Below are 19,040 nucleotides of genomic sequence, written 5' to 3' on the forward strand. Positions count from 1 at the left end.
AGGCTTTGTATTCTTGGCACACCAGCAAGATCACACAGGAGCACTCAGGGTCCATGGCAGATTGCCTGTATGAATAGCAAGTACAATAACCAGAGGTTATTAAGACTGAAGTCATTTCAGGAAATGTGATTCAATAATTTTACAATCAAACACATAGTAATTTTCTGTTGGTTGGTTTAACCACTGCAACTATCTTGAGGTTCCATAAAGAATGGTTAATCCTTGAACAGATTTATCATGGGAAATAGTATAAAGATAATTTTCAGGGAGGGTAAAATTGAATGCAGCTGTGACTGAGGGGTCCAGTTAAATAAGAAATGCATTTCAAAAAAGTAGTGATTTGGAAAGGTGATGGTTTATAGAATGAGATACACCTGTCTTTTGAAGCACTCCTTCGCCTTAACTTTAGAGTTCAGTGCCGTTCACAAATGACGTGACCTCTGGGCTTCCTAAAAGGTAGCTTTGCAGACTATTGTCACCTTTTATAATACACCCTACATATAATAGGTATTCAATAAACGGCAGGTTCTAGTATTGTTATGTTCAAACATATAAATGATAAGTAGAGTTTGTTAGCATCTACCTTGTTCTGTTCCTGTCACTTTGAATTAAGCAATTCATTTATCTCTTAATTACAAGACTGTGAGTTCCCCAAGAGCATTGAAATTTAGTCACTATAATGATCTCACTAGACTCTGACTCTCCTTTTTTCTCTTTTCACCTGAATGACACATTTTCAAAACCAACATTCATCATACAAAAACCTCTGCATAAATCAAGCCAAGAGAAAGATCTGGTATGGAGTATATATGAGTGATTTATCACTACTTGTTTTGTTTTAATCATAAAAGTAACACACACTTAAGTATCTTTAAAATTCCAACAATACCAAAGAATCGAGATAAAATGAAAGTATCCAGCCCCCCCAATTTCATTTCCCCAAGGGTGATCATTAATGAGAGTTTATCATGTTCCTTTTCAGGCCTTTCTATTTGCTTAGAAAATGTAGTATTGATTATTATCTTCCAAAGATTCTATGAATTATGCTCAGGTGGGAGCACTGTATTATTATTTCTTATTGGTAGCTTGTATGCATTGGTTTTTAAAATTTAAAGCAGCTATGTATTTGTGCACATGTGCAAGTTAATCCTAAAGAATGCTGGGAAAGTCCCTGCTCTTTAATGTTTTGAAAGTCCCCCATACATAGTCTATCTTTTTTTGGAGTTTCTTTTATATTCATGTAAGTATAGTATATTTCCCAGAAAACAAATTGGTCTTTATTGGCTTTTTAGTCAGTTTTCTTCCTTTTTGTGAAACTAATAGGAAGATTTTTATCTTCTTTTCATTGATTTACCGTTTATGATCTTTAAACTCTTCTAACACCCCACTCCAGTACTCTTGCCTGGCAAATCCCATGGATGGAGGAGCCTGGTAGGCTGCAGTCCATGGGGTCGCTAGGAGTCGGACACGACTGAGAGACTTCACTTTCACTTTTCACTTTCATGCATTGGAGAAGGAAATGGCAACCCACTCCAGTGTTCTTGCCTGGAGAATCCCAGGACAGGGGAACCTGGTGGGCTGCCGTCTCTGGGGTCGCACAGAGTCGGACACAACTAAAGTGACTTAGCAGCAGCAGCAGCAGCAGCAACACCCCCATGAGACAGCAAAAATAACTCTCTTATTTTTAGAGCACTTTGTAAGTTACATGCTTTACAAGCTTCCCAGGTGGAACTACTGGTAAAGAACCTGCTTGCCAATGCAGGAGACAAGAAAAGTGGGTTTGATCCGTGGGTTGGGAAGATCCTGGAGGAGGTACATGGCAACGTACTCCAGTATTCTTGCTTGGAATCCCATGGATAGAGGAACCTGGAAGGCCATAGTCCGAGGGGTCGCAAGGAGTCTGAAGCAACTGAGCATCCACAAGTTACAAAGCTCTTTCTCAATTGTCTGGCATGCCCCTCACAATGATTCTGATACCAGTATTGTTATCTTAGCTGACTAAGGAGCAAATGGTAAAGTGTCTGCCTGCTATGCGGGAGACCCAGGTTCAATCCCTGGGTCAGGAAGATCCCCTAGAGATCTCCTTGCAACCCACTCTTGTACTCTTGCCTGGAAAATTCCATGGATGGAGGAGCCTGGTAGGCTACAGTCCATGGGGTCTCAAAGAGTTGGACACAACTGAGTGACTTTACTTTCACTTTCAAGGAGCAATTAGAGTAGTGAAGGTTAAGAAGCCCCTTGCCTAAGGTCACACAGCTAGTGCCAACCACAAACTCAGGTTCCCCTGACTTTATATAGAGAATTCTCCCACCGCTTCATGGAGCAGTTGTCTAGGATAAGCTAAGCCTTCACAGACACAGAACATGGTGCCAGAAATAGACTCAGAATTTAAGGATTATGCCTTTAAGAAGTATTTTCTTTAGTTTAAAAAATAAACCAACACAAAAATAAAAAGTAAACCAAGACAAACTATTTACATCTACAGCTAATTTTAAGTTCATTTAAGATGTATGTATTATTATTAGCATAAATAGAAATGGGGCATTAATAATTTGTATCCATGGAGAATCTATACCTCACTTCTTTTTTATTAAGAAAATCTTTGTGATGATGAGAAAATTTCAGTTCCGTTCAGTTGCTCAGTTGTGTCCGACTCTTTGCAATCCCCTGGACTGCGGCATGCCAGGCTACCCTGTCCATCCTAGAGCTTGCTCAAACTCATGTCCATCGAGTCAGTGATACCATCCAACCATCTCATCCTCTGTTGTCCCCTTCTCCTGCCTTCAATCTTTCCCAGCATCAGGGTCTTTTCCAGTGAGTCAGTTCTTCGCATGAGGTGGCCAAAGCATTGGAGTTTCAGCTTCAGTATCAGTCCTTCCAGTGAATATTCAGGACTGATTTCCTTTACAATTGACTGGTTTGATCTCCTTGCAATCCAAGGGACTCTCAAGAGAGTTTATTTATTTATTTATTCTTTTTTTTAAACATTAAAAAAATTTTTATTTTTGCTTTATTTTACTTTACAATACTGTATTGGTTTTGCCATACATTGACATGAATCTGCCACGGGTGTACATGAGTTCCCAATCCTGAACCCCCCTCCCACCTCCCACCCCATATCATCTCTGTGGATCATCCCCGTGCACCAGCCCCAAGCATCCTGTATCCTGTATTGAACATAGACTGGCGATTCGTTTCTTACATGATAGTATACATGTTAGAATGCCATTCTCCCAAATCATCCCACCCTCTCCCTCTCCCTCAGAGTCTAAAAGTCTGTTCTATACATCTATGTCTCTTTTGCTGTCTCGCATACAGGGTTATCCTTACCATCTTTCTAAATTCCATATATATGTGTTAGTATACTGTATTGGTGTTTTTCTTTCTGGCTTACTTCACTCTGTATAATCGGCTCCAGTTTCATCCATCTCATTAGAACTGACTCAAATGTATTCTTTTTAATGGCTGAGTAATACTCCATTGTGTATATGTACCACAGCTTTCTTATCCATTCATCTGCTGATGGACATCTAGGTTGTTTCCATGTCCTGGCTATTATAAACAGTGGTGCAATGAACATTGGGGTACATGTGTCTCTTTCAATTCTGGTTTCCTCGGTGTGTATGCTCAGCAGTGGGATTGCTGGGTCATAAGGCAGTTCTATTTGCAATTTTTTAAGGAATCTCCATGCTGTTCTCCATAGTGGCTGTACTAGTTTGCATTCCCACCAACAGTGTAAGAGGGTTCCCTTTTCTCCACACCCTCTCCAGCATTTATTGCTTGTGGACTTTTGGATCACAGCCATTCTGACTGCTGTGAAATGGTACCTCACTGTGGTCTTGATTTGCATTTCTCTGATAATGAGTGATGTTGAGCAGCTTTTCATGTGTTTGTTAGCCATCTGTATGTCTTCTTTGGAGAAATGTCTATTTAGTTCTTTGGCCCATTTTTTCATTGGGTCGTTTATTTTTCTGGAGTTGAGCTGCATAAATTGCTTGTATATTTTTGAGATTAGTTGTTTGTCAGTTGCTTCATTTGCTATTATTTTCTCCCACTTCTCTCAAGAGAATGTAAAGCCAGCTAAACTACAGAGGCAGGCAACTATTGTCATTTGAATTTTCTCCTTCTTGGTCAAAGGAAAAGCATAAGGATATGTGAAAACTGTGACTTCTGAATGATGGTTTTTTAAAATAGACTTTTTAACTTTTTTAGAACTGTCTTAGGTTTACAGAAAAATCAAGTGGAAAGTACAGAGTTCCCAAATACTACCTTAGCCTTTCCCCCTGCCCCCACCAGAGAGTTTCCGTTGTTGTTAACATCTTGCATTATTAGTGTAGTATATTGGATGTAACTGATGAAAGAATAATACATTACTATTAGATAAAGTTCATAGCTTGCGTTACCCTTTGTTCTTTGTGTTACGTGGGTCTTTGAGTTTTAACATATGCCTTACACCATCTATCCACCATTACCGTGTCATACAGATGAGTTTCACTGCCCTGAAAATCTCCTGTGCTGCCCGTCTATTCATCCTTCTACCCAACCCTGCAAACCTCTGGCACCCACTGATCTTTTTACTGTCTCCACAGTTTTGCCTTACAGTATTCAGGTAGTAATATGTTTTCGTTTCCTCCATGTCTTTGTGTAGCTTGAAAGCTCATTTCTTTTTATCACCGAATAATATTCCATCATAGAAATACGGTGGTGGTTTAGTCACTAAGTCGTTTCTGACTCTTGCGACCCCATGGATTGTAGCCTGTCAGGCTCCTATTTTTAGCACTCAATTTTTCTAGGCAAGAATACTGGAGTGGGTTGCCATTTCCTTCTCCAGGAGATCTTCCCAACCCATGGATCGAACTTGAGTCTTCTGCATTGTAGACAGGTTCTTTAACATCTGAGCCCCCAGGGAAGCCCTCACAGAGGTCCACTCACCCTTTCAAGGACATCTTAGTTGCTTCCAAGGTTTGATAATTATGAATAATGTTTCTATAAACATTTGCTGATTTTTGTGTGAACATAAGCTTTTAATGCATTTGGGTAAATTCTTAGGAGCGTGATTGCTGGGTTGTATGATAAAGGTGTTTTTAGCTTTGTAAGAAACTGCCAAAGTGTCTTCCACATTTGACAGTTCTGTGGCACCGTATCCTCACCAGCATTTGGTGTGGTCAGTGTCAACCTAACAGATGTGGAGTGGTACTTCATTATTGTTCTAATTATCATGAAAGATAATTGCTTTTTAAATCTATTAGACTGGCCAGTCTAAATCAGCCTTAAGACAACTGGATTAGGTCTTCTTCAATTTAGTTTTTTTTTTTTTTTTCACCTTAGACATATCCTTATAATTCTAGTGAGGAAATCTTAGGAAAAGCCTTTAAAAAAAATCATGTGCTTAGAACAAAGAGAAGGAAATAATAAGAAGCTGAAGCTGAGAGTGTGTTGTCATGGCCCGTGTGTTTGCTGCTGGTAAGGAGCAAGGATAAACATGATTTAACAGTAGTATTCAGGATGATAAAAGGGGATAGCGTGAGCTGGCAGCCAGAAGTGTGCAGTAGATTGCAGATTGCCAATAAAAACATGAATGAAAACATTTTACCCAGTAGTTGGAAATAACTGCTTCATATCTCAGAGATACCATAAAAAAGAAATATCAACATTTGACTGTAGTGTGGTTGCAGGTAGTTTAAAAAAGTAAGAAATCGAAAATTTCTGAAATTGAGGTTAGGAGGAAAGCTGGTAGAGCAGAGATAGGGGCTGCCCTACCCATAGCCCCTTGGACCTTATGGCTTTAGTTCAGTTGAGTGGACTTCAAAGTGCCAGCGTCTGTGGGTTTTTGCTTTAGGGCTAGTAATGACAAAAGCTGATATAAAAATACTCCAGTTCCCTGGCATAGATAAATCTGTGCTGTGCTAAGTCAGTTCAGTCATGATCGACTCTTTGAGACCCTATGGACCATAGCCCTTCGGGCTCCTTTGTGCATGGGATTCTCCAGAAAAGAACACTGGAGTGGGTTGCCATTTCCTTCTCCAGGGGAATCTCTCTGACCTGGGGATCGAACCCACGTCTCTTACATTTGTCTCCTGCATTGGCAAGCAGGTTCTTTACCACTGGTACCACCTGGGAAGCCCAAATAACTCTAAGGCACATGTTCTATCCTATCCTGGGGGCTCCCAGCCCATCTGAGCCAATGGCTGGGTGGCGCACCCTTTACTGGATGCCTTCTCTTCTTCATCTCACTGACCCACTCCCGTAACTGTTTTGGGGGGTGAACTTTCAGTTATACTTCTTGCACTGGCATCTTTGTCTCAGGGTTAGCTTCTAGATCAACCCAGGCTCAGACAGTTGTTGGTTTCACATTTATTCAGAATCCTCCATCCCCTTTAGTTACTGTGCCTCCTTCTTTCAAGGCTGTCCTGAAACTTCCCCTTTCATTTGCCCTGGAATCCATTACACTCAGCCTGCAGGTGCCAGGTCACTGAAGTCAGAGAGCACGTCTGATAAATCCTTCACAGTGCAGAGGGAATTACGTAAATGCAGTGTTAACTCTCCGTTATGTCTTTGCATTTTAAAGGGGATCCTTGGGAAGACTGAAAGTCTAGCGATGAAATCTCAGATTTCATGCCACCCGAATGAAGGAGATCGTTTTGAGCAGCCTTATCACTTCCTTTACCCCTGACTCTGGCATTCTTTGGACTATCTGGGAAAAAGAGAGCAGAGAAACTAGTCATTGTTTAATGACAAGCCAAATTTAGAGATTAAATGGAAGGCACTAGAAGAAAAATTTGCAGGAAAGCCAAGGAATTTAGCCAAAAGCAGCAAGAATAATAAAATCGCACATTTGTTGATTCTAATGGAGGAGGAAATGGCAACCCACTCCAGTATTTTTGCTGGGAAAATCCCATGGACAGAAGAGCCTGGCGGGCTATAGCCCACAGAGTCACAGAGTCGGACACGACTGAGCAACTGAGCACGTTGATTCTAAAACACTTTTTCTGGCGTTTTAACGTCTCTGAAATCAAAATGCATCTTATGATCAACAGCATCTCTAGTTACTACTGTCAGGTAGCAGTCACAATGTTATGGCCATTTCCTGTGAGGTAAAATTAAGTCATAGCTCTTCATGTCACTTTGGTTGAACTGTGTGCACTGTTAATACAGACAATGAATTTAATTGCTGTTTAAGTGTCATTAATATAATACTGTGATTTAGGATTGAAACAAATAGTTTTCATGTATGCAGAATGTTGTTCAATTGCTCAGTGGTGTCCGACTCTTTGCGACCCCGTGGACTGCAGCATGCCAGGCTTCTTTGTCCTTCACCATCTCCTGGAGTTTGCTCACATGCAGGATGGGACAGGAACAAATCACCAAAGCATAAATTTGATATTTGTTAAGCAAGTTAATTGTCACTAGGTGGATGGTCCTAAATTCCATGTTTTCTTAGAAAGCAGCGATAAAGTACTTTACAAGATATAAGAAAGGGAAGAAGATGCCCACTATTAGAAGTTGTATTATATTTTATTTTTGAGACTCATGCAAAATGATTGCCTATCATAGACAGAGCAAGAGAGGTAAGAGACAGGTGGTAAGAGAAATCACCAAATGCCTCACAATAGATGAATAAAATATCAGCACAATAGCAGGCTGGAGGAAATGAATCATGCATTGCACAGGACTATTGTTAAGATGTACAATATACATTTATCAGAAACTTCCTGCTGCCTTTGAACAGAATGCCCTTAATTTACAGCATGATACCACTGAAGAAAAATTAAATTACATGTTTAATTATTATCATTTACACTGCTTTGCCTAATCCAAACTCACACTCTTAATCCTTTTAAGGATCTATTTGGGGGACCCTCCTACACTGTTGGTGGGAATGTAAATTGATGCAATCATTATGGAGAACACTATGGATAGTGTGGAGTTTCCTTCAAAAACTAAAAATAGAGTTGTCATATGATCCAGCAATCCCACTTCTAGGCCTATACTATTGTTGTTTCAAGGCAAAAAGCATTCTTAAAGATAAAGATCAGTTCATAGTAATGAAAGATTTGACTAGTAATATATAACAAGTATGAATGTGTATGAAAGAACCACAAGAAGAAAAATTCACAAACTAGATTTTAACATGCTGTTTTCAATATTTGATAAAATTAATGAGGGAGAGAAAAATCAGCAAGGATACAGAAATTTGAACAAAACAATTCTCAGTGAATTTTGTGACTGAAGTCATTCAAAAATCTGTTCTGATCAGACTTTAAAAAAATCTATAACAATTAGTTAAAAGGATAATAGAAAATCCCTATGTTTGGAAATTAACCAATGCATTTATAAACAAGTCATAATGTGAAGGTGAAATTCTATGGAAATTAGATGAAGGAAAAAGGAGAGATGTTATCAATAGTCATACAAGATTTGATTCGTATTTGCAGAAAAATCCAAAAGAATTTACAGATAAATTTTTATACTTGGTAAGAGATATTATAAGTACATTATTAGAATTATTGGAATTTAGTGAAACTGCTGGATTCAGTCAATATATAAAAGTAAAATGTATTTCTACATACTAGTGAGAACACTTAAGAAAGAAAGATACTATCCATTATAAAAAATACCAACTACATAGAAATAAGCTTAAAAAAAAGGTGTAAGATCTCTGTGGAAAGATATAATAATAGGCATTAAAGAAGACCTAAATAAATAGATTAGAACACAATTATAAAGATACCAAGTATCTAAAGATTTAGTGCCATTCAGATTCTCAACAGGGTTGTGTGTATGTGTGCTTGTAGCTTGATGAAGTGATTCTAAAATTTATGTGAAAATGCAGAGAAAGCCTGCTATACTTGACATCAAAAAACTTGTTATACAACTCTAGTAATTAAGATGGTCTGTTGATAAAGCAGATAGAACCATAAGGTGGAATGGAGTCAGAAGCCAATCCATCCATATATGGGCACTTGGCTATGACAGTTCACCCAGCAGTGGTGGTGAAAAACTAAAATATTCAATAAATATCATTGCAACTAATATTTGTATATAAAAAAGTGAAAGGGACCACTCATATTAATAAGCCCCAAGTGAATTACAATTAGGGAAAAACTCTAAAGGCTTACTATATATATATATATATATATATATATATAGGGAAAAGTCTCCATGGCTATAGATTAGGGAAAGATTAAGTCATAAAAAATTAACTATAAACAAAAGAATTAATAAATTTGACCTCACTAAAATTAAAAACTTATCTTTATTGACACTAAGAGATAGTGAAAAGACAGCCAGAGATAGAAAGTATTTGTAATACCTACACATAAGAGAAACAGACACACACTAGAAAAAGGGTAATTTCCCTTCATCTCTCCAACTTGGTGGCTTGGACGCTAAAGAATCACCTGCATTGTGGGAGGCCTGGGTTCAATCCCCAGAGGAGGGTATGGTAACCCATTTCAGTATTCTTGCCTTGGAGAATCCCCATGGACAGAGGTGCCTGGTGAGTTACAGTCCATGGGGATTGTGAACAGTTGGACACAACTGAGCAACTAAGCACACAGCACGCACACAGAGAAACACACACACACGCTAGAAAAAGGGTAATTTCCCTTCCTTCCTTCCTTCCACCAACATACACTTAGGGGTGGGTTTTCTGTTTTTTTATTTCTGTTTTTTGTTGTTGCTTTCTGGTAAGAGGAGAATCCATGGCCCATATACACAGTAACTACTGAAAAGTAAACATAACTACATCTTTTAATACACACACAGCTGAATCACTTTGCTATACACCTGAAACCAACACCGCATTGTAAATCAACAATACTTCAATAAAAAACAAAATTTTTAAATTTACCTGATCGTTTTAAAAAGTGCTAATTTTGTTTTGAATCTATAGTGATCAATTTTCCATAAGATGTTTTCATCTCATATATTTAAGTGAGATAAAGGTTTGGGAAAATACAAATGGAAAGTGAAAAGATAGCCTGGGTAAAAACTGTGATTCTTTGCTCTTAACAAAGCAGGAAAAAAAATGAATAATGTAACCTCACGGGGCGGGGGGGGGGGGGAACTGAAATGTGAAAGGGAAGGTAAAAGAAGTTCAAGAGGAAAGAAAAAGGAAGAAATGTAGACAAAGAAGCTGAGAAATGTTGAAAGATAGTATCTGAATGATCAACAATGGAGAACTTCTACAACACTGAGAAAAACAAATAGTGGTGATTCTTAGGATCTTAGAGGAACTCCTGATCTTGGATAGAAAAATCTTTCAACTTAACATAAATAACAGAGCCTCCAAACTAGTCCTGGGAGAAACCCTTTATTATTTTGAGTGGAATATTTTGAAAATAAGAGCAAAATGAGAAAACAAAGCTTTTCTTGGAGAGTTCAATAGAAGGTATACGGGGAAAAATCAAGATAGGAAAATTTTAACAGGAATAAATTCAAACTAAGGAGAATCTGAAATTGTTAGCATGCAGAAATCAGAATTTTTAGTATCCCAGCTTAATGAACAGGATAATTTTAACTTCTTAAGAGTTTTTGTCAATTCATTTTTGTTTTTTTCTTTTGGAGTTTTCTGATTTTAAAGGGGGAAAATGTTTTGAAAGCAATAGAATATGAAACCAGATACTTGGTGTTTACCCTAACTTTACCAATAGAAATGCTAATTAGAAAGCATCATCTAATAAAATTGTAGCAATGGTCAAGGCCATAAAAATGTTTACAAACAATAACCTCATTTCTTTCCCAGAAATACCCTTTGATTTACTAGTCTGTATAATCTACTTTTGATTATTAATTTTCCACTTTGTGGTTTGCTATTTTATCTTTTCTACTGTTGATCTTTTGGCCATTTTGTGGATAATTAGCACCTCCTTCAGAGAGGAGGGAGAAGGAAACTAAATAAAAAAATAAATGCATTTGTTTACATTTATTGTGCTTCCTGTTAATACTACCATGGAGAGGTCTAGTAACAAAGTTTAACACTATTGACAAAATGATGCTGTTCAAATTAGTCCTGTAAACCAAGAAAACACAGACATCTACAGGAGCCTAGCAGGTAAAGGAAATGAGTGCCTGGGTCATTCAGTGATGGATATTATGGCAATTTGGGGTAGTACAAGCTCCCCTGAAGGAATTACAATATTTCAACTTACACATCATGCCTTACGGCTGAATTAGGCCCACAGGCTTTCAGTTTACATTAGCATTGGTAATAAAACATGTATATGCTTAGATGTCATAAAAATGAAAGTGAAAGTGAAGTCACTCACTAGTGTCCGACTCTTTGCAACCCCATGGACTGTAGCCTACCAGGCTCCTCTGTCCGTGGAATTTTCCAGGCAAGAGTACTGGAGTGGGTTGCCATTTCCTCCTTCAAGGGATCTTCCTGACCCAGGGACCGAACCTAAGTCTCCTGCATTGCAGGCAGACACTTCACCATCTGAGCCACCTGGAGGGTTGCTCTAGCATACTGACATAATTATGAGCTAGTTGATACAAAGACCATCAAACAGGGACCAAAAACAATGTGTTAAACAAGTCATGAAGAACAGAGTTAACAAATGAACAGCTGGGACCACCATGGTTCCTAATAATAATTTACAAAGAAGTAACTTTTGTAGAACTTATCCTAAGCCCCAGGTAAACCAATCCTTCTGAATGTGTGTTCAGAGCCTTTCCTACAAAGGTGCTCAAGAAGTATTTTTAATATTTAAGAATAACTTCTGGAGACAGAACAATATGTTACATAGATGTCTACACTCACAATATAAGTTTCTGTGGCTATAATAGAATAGATAGTTGAAACAAATCCCAAACAATTTCACATATTTATTGGGAGGTTATTTTAATCTTCAAATAGTGATGTATATATTTAAGATTTTATGTTGTTTTTGTTCAATTTTTTTCAGGGAAAATTTCATGGAAACCCAATGCATGTAGCTGTGGTTATTTCAAATTGTTTAAGGGAAGAGAGGAGAATATTGGCTGCTGCCAACATGCCTGTTCAGGTAATATTTTCTCGAGTTGCAATCTTTTCACCAAGAACTTAATTTTTCTAAAACAGAAATTCTAATCTTTCCAACCATCTTCTTCTGTCTACATTAATGGTGCCATCATCTGTTCAGCCAATTGGAATCAAGGTTCTTGGGATCATCTTTGAATAGTTGCTTTCTTTTCTCTGCCTTCTTACTGAGATAGTTACCAAGTCTTTCCAGAATTTGTTTCTAGAATCTTATCTATACGTTCTTTTCTGTTTCCACTGCTCACACTCTGATCTGTGGTCTTACAATATCAGCTGAGGAACAAAGTAACCACTTCCTGGCTAAATTCCTAAGTACCATTTAGGCTCTGTTTCTTTCAGCATGTTTATCCTCAGGGACAATCTTGCTCGAAACCCTTCAGTATTTCCCAGTTTCCTACACCACAGGTCCAAACTAGTCCATCAGCAGGAATTTTGTCTTACAGAAACTCCATAAATACTTCTTGTCTGTTTCAGTGTGCTCTGCCCTGCCATATTTTAGAGTACATTTTATCCCACTATGCTGAATGAATTCAGAGTCCCCGACAAAGATAAGTAGAGGAGTTAACGAAGGCCTTGGGAATACTCCATCTAAAAAGGAAAGAGCATGTAGATAATCAGCTTTCCAAATGTCATGCTGAATAATTTAGTGATTCACACTATTGTATTTATTTTTAAAGATCCAACAAAACTATCTTTTTTTCAACTATTAAAAATTCTCAGATTTGCTTGCTGTCAGTTTATGGTTGTTTCTAGAGAAGTATGAAGTTTTAACAACTTGCTCTTATTTTTTAGATGTGAATAAGAATGTATCATCTTTAATTTTAGAATCTAAAGTTAGTAAGTTTCTAAAGAAAACATAGTTTGATTCAGTGAAAATCTGGATGAAAATTAAGATTCTATTACTAATATATGATATTTTCATATATTCTCAGTTGTCCTTTTTTGTAGCCCTCTTATCTCTAGTCATTATATATATGTGTGTGAGTGTGTATTATTGTTGTTGTTCTCTTCACATATCAGATATCAGCCAAGTTAGAAACATTTATTTGAATAAATGCTCTTCAAAATCATTCCTCAATCTTCTAGTACTACATACTACCACAAAAGAAGCACTGGTTTATAAACGTCAAAGCAATAGACAATATATGGAGATACATACACACACACACACACACACACACACACACACACACACACAGAAATAATGGGAGCCAAAATGAGAGAGAGGCAATTTCACAAATCATCTGAAGAATGTGATATAGTTGAAAGAACATTTGATTGAAAGTTAAGAACCTGGGTTCCACTTGAGGTTCTGGGACTCATTTTCTACTTAGTCATCACCCTTTCTAACCATACCTCCCTATCCAAGTATAAGGTGAAGTGTCTATGGACATTCTCTCAACTCTAGCCATCTATGTAAATGTTGTATCTCAAGAACAAACACAGATAGGTTATTAGAGTGACCAAGAAACATGGCTTGGAGTAGCTGGTTAGTCTTTCCATTAATACTTAACCAGGCTAACATTTTTACATATTCTTTAGCAAACTCTCTTTGTTCCAAAATAAAAATAAATTTCATCCTGGCAGATTCAACATCCCTAATTCTGAATTCAAGTACAATATAATGTAGTTTCACATCTTATAGAATCTCAAAAGTCACATGGGTCTGATGTAGAAAAACAGGAAAAAAAATTTTAACCTAAAATCGTCTGTAATTTCACTGTTCAAAGATAACAAATGATTATATTTTGGTGTATGTGTTCTTCCAATCAGATGTGCTTGAGTTTACATGTCTATACATACATCTAGATATTTATAAGTAAATACATACATACGCAAGCAACAAAGATCACAAACATATAGTGTCTTATAATTTGCTCTATTTCATACTTTAACACTACTCATATGTCCTTAAGGGCTCCCCAGGTGGCGCTAGTGGTAAAGAACCTACCTGCCACTGCAAGAGATGCAAGAGAAATGGATTGGATCCTGGGGTTGGGAAGATCCTCTGGAGGAGGAAATGGCAACCCACTCCAGTATTCTTGCCTGGGAAATCCCATGGACAAAGGAGCCTGGTGGGCTGCAGTCCATAAGAGTCGAAAAGAGTCAGACAAGACTGAAGCAACTGAGCACACATACACGTACGTCATTAAATATTTTTCTACAGCATGGTTTCTAATGGCTGTAGAATATTTCATATCATACTGATCCAGACCTCAGTTCAAAGTATATTACATATACTACATTCATCATAAGCCTGTTTCATCAATATGTTGAAGTTTCAGGGACTTCACTGGCAGTCCAGTGGTTAAGTCTTTGCCTTCCAGTGCAAGGGGGTACAGGTCTGATCCCTGGTCAGGGAGCTAAGATCTCATATGCCTTGCAACCTATAAGCCAAAACATTAAAAAGAAGAAGAAGAAGCAATATTGTAACAAGTTCAATAAAGACTTTAAAAATGGTCCATATCAAAAAAATTTTTTTAATATGTTGAAATTTCAAAATGTTTTTCCAGGGACCTCTGGAGAAATCCTTACAAAGTTCTTCAGTTTCAGAAAGACAGAGGAATGTGGAGCACAAAGTGGCTGCCATTAAAAATAGTGTACAGGTGAGTGATCTCTTATAGATGGTAGAAAAGGCGAGCAGTGGTCCCCATTCTAGGCACCTTTCTCTTGTGTGCCCAAAGTTACTGTGTACAGAAGTCATGGGGTACTTGGTTATAAGATAAATATCTCTCATACACTATGTTCATATTAGAAAAGATTTCTTTGGGGAAAGCATTGAACTTCAATTTACTGAAAATTGGAGTCACACCAGTCTCCATCAATGAGAAGCCATGTGGCTTCAGGCAAGTAAGTTACTTTACATCTCCTCTGCTTCTTCATCTGTGGAAGTAAGAATAACCACTCTAACAGGCTGGTTGGGAGGACTACATGAGATTTAATACTATATGAAAAGCCTTTAGCTTAGATTCTGACATCTTTATGTCTGAGCAGAAAACATCGCTAGATTTGGAGAAGAGTAAAACCAAAAATCTCTAAGACAGAAATGAACAGGAGACACAGAGGAGGCATAAATATTTTCTAAGAGGTTCAGAGGAAAAAATTTAGACTGTATTGTCATATATGTCTTTTGATAAAGGAGACTTTAAGCAAAAAGATAGTTGGTACATTAATACAGAGCTATATGGAGCTAAGTAGATAAAGTATCCATATTATAAAAAATATGTTAGTAGCATCATTTGGAATTTACTGAGAAATGAGAGACAAGATGCTGAAATTTACAAACACTCAGGAAGAGAAAATGGAAGAGCAACTTCAGTCTGGTTCTTCCAAAGATATTCAGTTCTCATAGGAATTAGCTCTTTAGAAATTGTGGTTCTATAATATATAATTAGTCTGGGATATTACTGGAGATTGGAAGCACTAAACAGTGTATTTTGAAATACTGATGATGGATGGTATTATTTCATTGGCATGATTAATTGCAACAACAGAGTATGTTTTCTTTTGTAAAAAGATGACAGAACAAGACACCAAATATTTAGAAGATCTACAAGATGAATTTGATTACAGGTATAAAACAATTCAGACAATGGGTAAGTTTTTGTTTTGTCTACAATTCCACAAAGGGACATGACTAGGGTTTCTTCTTTCCTGAAAGAATTGATAAGTTAGTCCCTTTTTTTTTGAAGAGAGAATGCAGGAGAAGAGAATTTAATTTACTTCCTCCTTTTCTCTTCATATAAATATATATTTTTTACCAACTATTCAAATTATAAAGCTCATGAGAAATAACCCCTATTTCAGAATGGTTCTCCAAAACTGAGAACATTTTCTTGTAGAATCAAAATATCATTATCATAATTAAGAAAAGGATTAATAATTGTCTATTATGATCAGGAAATTACTAATATTATCTCTAGGTGAGTTTTTTACTATAATTTTTTAAAATTAAAAGTAGAAATGTTATTCACTGTAGGAAATTGGGAAAGTAGAAAAAAATTACAAATTTAAAAATCATGCAAAAACCATCAAAATGCTAGCATATTTTCTTCCAGCCTTTTCTACATGTTCAAAATACATCCATAGAGATTTATTTACAAAAAATGAAATCAACTTGCACGTAGTTTTTGAATAGTATTTTAAGCTAAACTTATATTTTACATATTTCCTCAGATTAAAAGAATCTCCACATATATAATTTCAATAATTATATAAATATCAAAATGTAAGAACACTGCAATTTATTTCACTATTTCTTAGTGGTTAAATATTGAAGTTGTTTGGGGCTTCCCTGGTGGTGCAGAGGTTAAAGCATCTGCCTGCAATGTTGCAACTAGGTATTTTTAAAGAAATATAAGGAAAGAATGAGAATATTTACAAAGATCTAAGATTTTCAAGTAATAATAGATTGGTCATTTAAAGTGCACTGCAATTAGTGGAACAATTAGAGAAATTTTAATCAGGTCTAGATTAGTTAATAGGATTGTACCAGTGTTAATCTACTGGCTTTGACCATTGTACTATGGTTATGTAAGACATTAGAGGAAGCTGTGTGAAGTCTATATGGGAACTTTATACTATTTTTTTGTAACTTCTTGTAATTCTAAAATTATTTTAAAATAATTTTTAAAAACACATTAGATATAAATTCTTTTTATAGATGATTTACAAAATCATCCATAACTATTGAAATGCTAGCTTAAAATTTATCTGGAAGGAAATAATATGGATGATTGTGATCAAATGCTTATTAACTTCCTATCTAATATTTCAAAGAGAGGATATTATTTTTTCCTGGCATAGGTGAGATGTGACATGTTCTCCTGGCACCTTCAGGATGTCTTGACTCCCATGAAATGTTGATTATTATAAGTATGTTCATGAATTTGTATGCACAATTGTTTGTGTGTACAGTTTTGTACATGAATAATTGTTTGTATGTACAACTTGTTTTTCCTTTGGAGAAATTCACACAACACAGGTTTCATCAGATTATATTATCAAAGGGGTTCATGATCTTAAAAAGGTTTAGAACAACTGCACATTTAATCAACTATTACATTTCATTGAAAGCAGCGTCACTCTAAATTTCATATGTGAACTACCAATTTTATGAACTAGAATATGATAAAATAAATTATAACAATAACATTATTTTTGAACTTATGTTACAATTAGTTACTTTAATATCTTTCAGTACTTCATAAGCAGTATGAAGAATAAAAATGATTATTTTATCACTTAAATCACCAAGTATTTATTTTGTTGGTTATAAGTGAAAGGAAATATTTTAAGTGAAATGAAAGATACATGGGAAACAAGTTATATCCTTGCTGGTGAAGAATGAAAAGTATTAGCTAATTAAGTTTTGAGTTGATAAAATGCTGTCTAAGCAAGAGTTTGCTATACATGGGATCTAGGAGTTAGTGAATTTGTGAATTAATACAGCCAGAAATACTTCTTTGAGACCAGTGCTATTTTGTAGAGCAATTTGCTACAATGTTGTTCAGGAGCCTTTTTTTCACAATTACTGAAGCTCTATCAGTGTTCCAGACCTTCATTTAGATATATGAACAGTTAGGCCTTCATCTAGATAATGAACAGTTGGTATAAATAGTCACTTACTGTATACCAATACATTTTTAAGTTCAAATAATATGATGTTTATTGTACTTTTTCCATTTAAGAGGATAAATCATTTGGGGTTTTTTCAGCCAGAGATTTTTCTTAATTTGCAACTCCCACTTCTTCTGGTTTCATTGTGAGTCTAGCTTGTTTTGCAAAGAAAAAGAGAAAGCAAAGGATTTAGTCATTATTAGTTCATGAGACTGTGTATAAAAGTACAACCCTTGCAGGAGATTGAGTCAAGACATCAGGAGGGGTCAATATGATTTAATCATGGTCACAAAGAAAGGCCTCTTCCTTTCTTACACATGCCAACCAGCCAAAGTCATTGTCAATGTTGAGATGATCTAATAAAGAGTCCATTAGAAAAACGTTTGTATCTCCTCTCTACCAGCCCCTAAAAGGAATATCGTGAAGAATGGTGTTCTCTCAAGGTTTGTAAGATAGAGAGTTCATCTCTGGCGTGCTTGGATGTAATCCTTCCTGGCAATATGAGCAGTCAAGGATTTACTTCCAAGCTCATCATTAATGGCCCCATTTCTGCTCTTACATCCTGGATCTTAGGATGGCAGGTTACAGCCAGCTTGGCTTTCACGTCAAAGACCTTTTCCTTGGAGAGGACTCTAAATCTGATCTCTTCTTCACAGATCAGGGTGACAAGAACAGTGCCCTAATGAATCAGGAAGTTTTAACTCTGCAGGAAATGCTGAACAGCCTGGACTTCAAAAGAAAGGCTAGTGAAGAACTCTAATTTGGCCTTTTGTCTATTTTTCTCCTTTTTGTATATCTAGTCTTACTGAAAAGAAGCTCTTTGATTTTATCAGTTCTGTTTAGGCTGAATGATTTTATCAGTTCCACTTATGCAATGTTTCTAGGAAGAGTATCATACTGTTTGCCATGCTTCTCTACCTAAGTTTACAAAGCAGACTGTCTCTAGAGTCTATTTATTCTGCTTATGTGGTACCTGTACTATAGCTACCATTAATTTCAAGAACATTTTACCCAGTTTTTATTTGCCATTATTTCAGACATGACTGTTTTAGTTGCTGTACTTAATATGCTGAGATGTGTTCTACTGTACATGTATAATTAAGATATTACTTGATGACTACTAAAATTTTATTGCAGAAATGTGTCCCAGTTTCTATTATGAGAAATGACGTACTAAATAATTTTGTAGATTTCAGAATAGTCCACTGAATCCTGAACATATTCAATCTCATCTCTTCCCAAGGAGAGGAAGGATATTTTTCTGGCTCAATAAAATATTTTAAAAGAGGGGAAATATCTCAATTTCAATTCTACCTCTCTTTGAAAAGAGACACAACTGAAATTAACCAGTTACTGAAATCGATAGTTTATTTCTAAAAGTTTGGCTTCACTTTTTTGC

At 36.3% G+C, this 19,040-nt stretch overlaps 1 protein-coding gene across 1 annotated transcript in view; it reads left to right on the top strand.

Moving 5' to 3' along the window:
- The window catches only part of STAT4 (signal transducer and activator of transcription 4), a 104,749-nt gene that overhangs the window by 48,530 nt on the left and 37,179 nt on the right, over window positions 1-19,040 (top strand). The window contains exons 4-7 of the mRNA XM_005676278.3: window positions 11,910-12,008; window positions 14,536-14,628; window positions 15,540-15,618; window positions 18,298-18,383. Of these exons, the coding sequence (XP_005676335.1) occupies window positions 11,910-12,008; window positions 14,536-14,628; window positions 15,540-15,618; window positions 18,298-18,383 (357 nt within the window). The remainder of the gene's footprint in view (window positions 1-11,909; window positions 12,009-14,535; window positions 14,629-15,539; window positions 15,619-18,297; window positions 18,384-19,040) is intronic.

The sequence above is a fragment of the Capra hircus genome, chromosome 2 (assembly GCF_001704415.2).
Source record: "Capra hircus breed San Clemente chromosome 2, ASM170441v1, whole genome shotgun sequence".
In the NCBI taxonomy this organism is placed as follows: Eukaryota; Metazoa; Chordata; class Mammalia; order Artiodactyla; family Bovidae; genus Capra; species Capra hircus.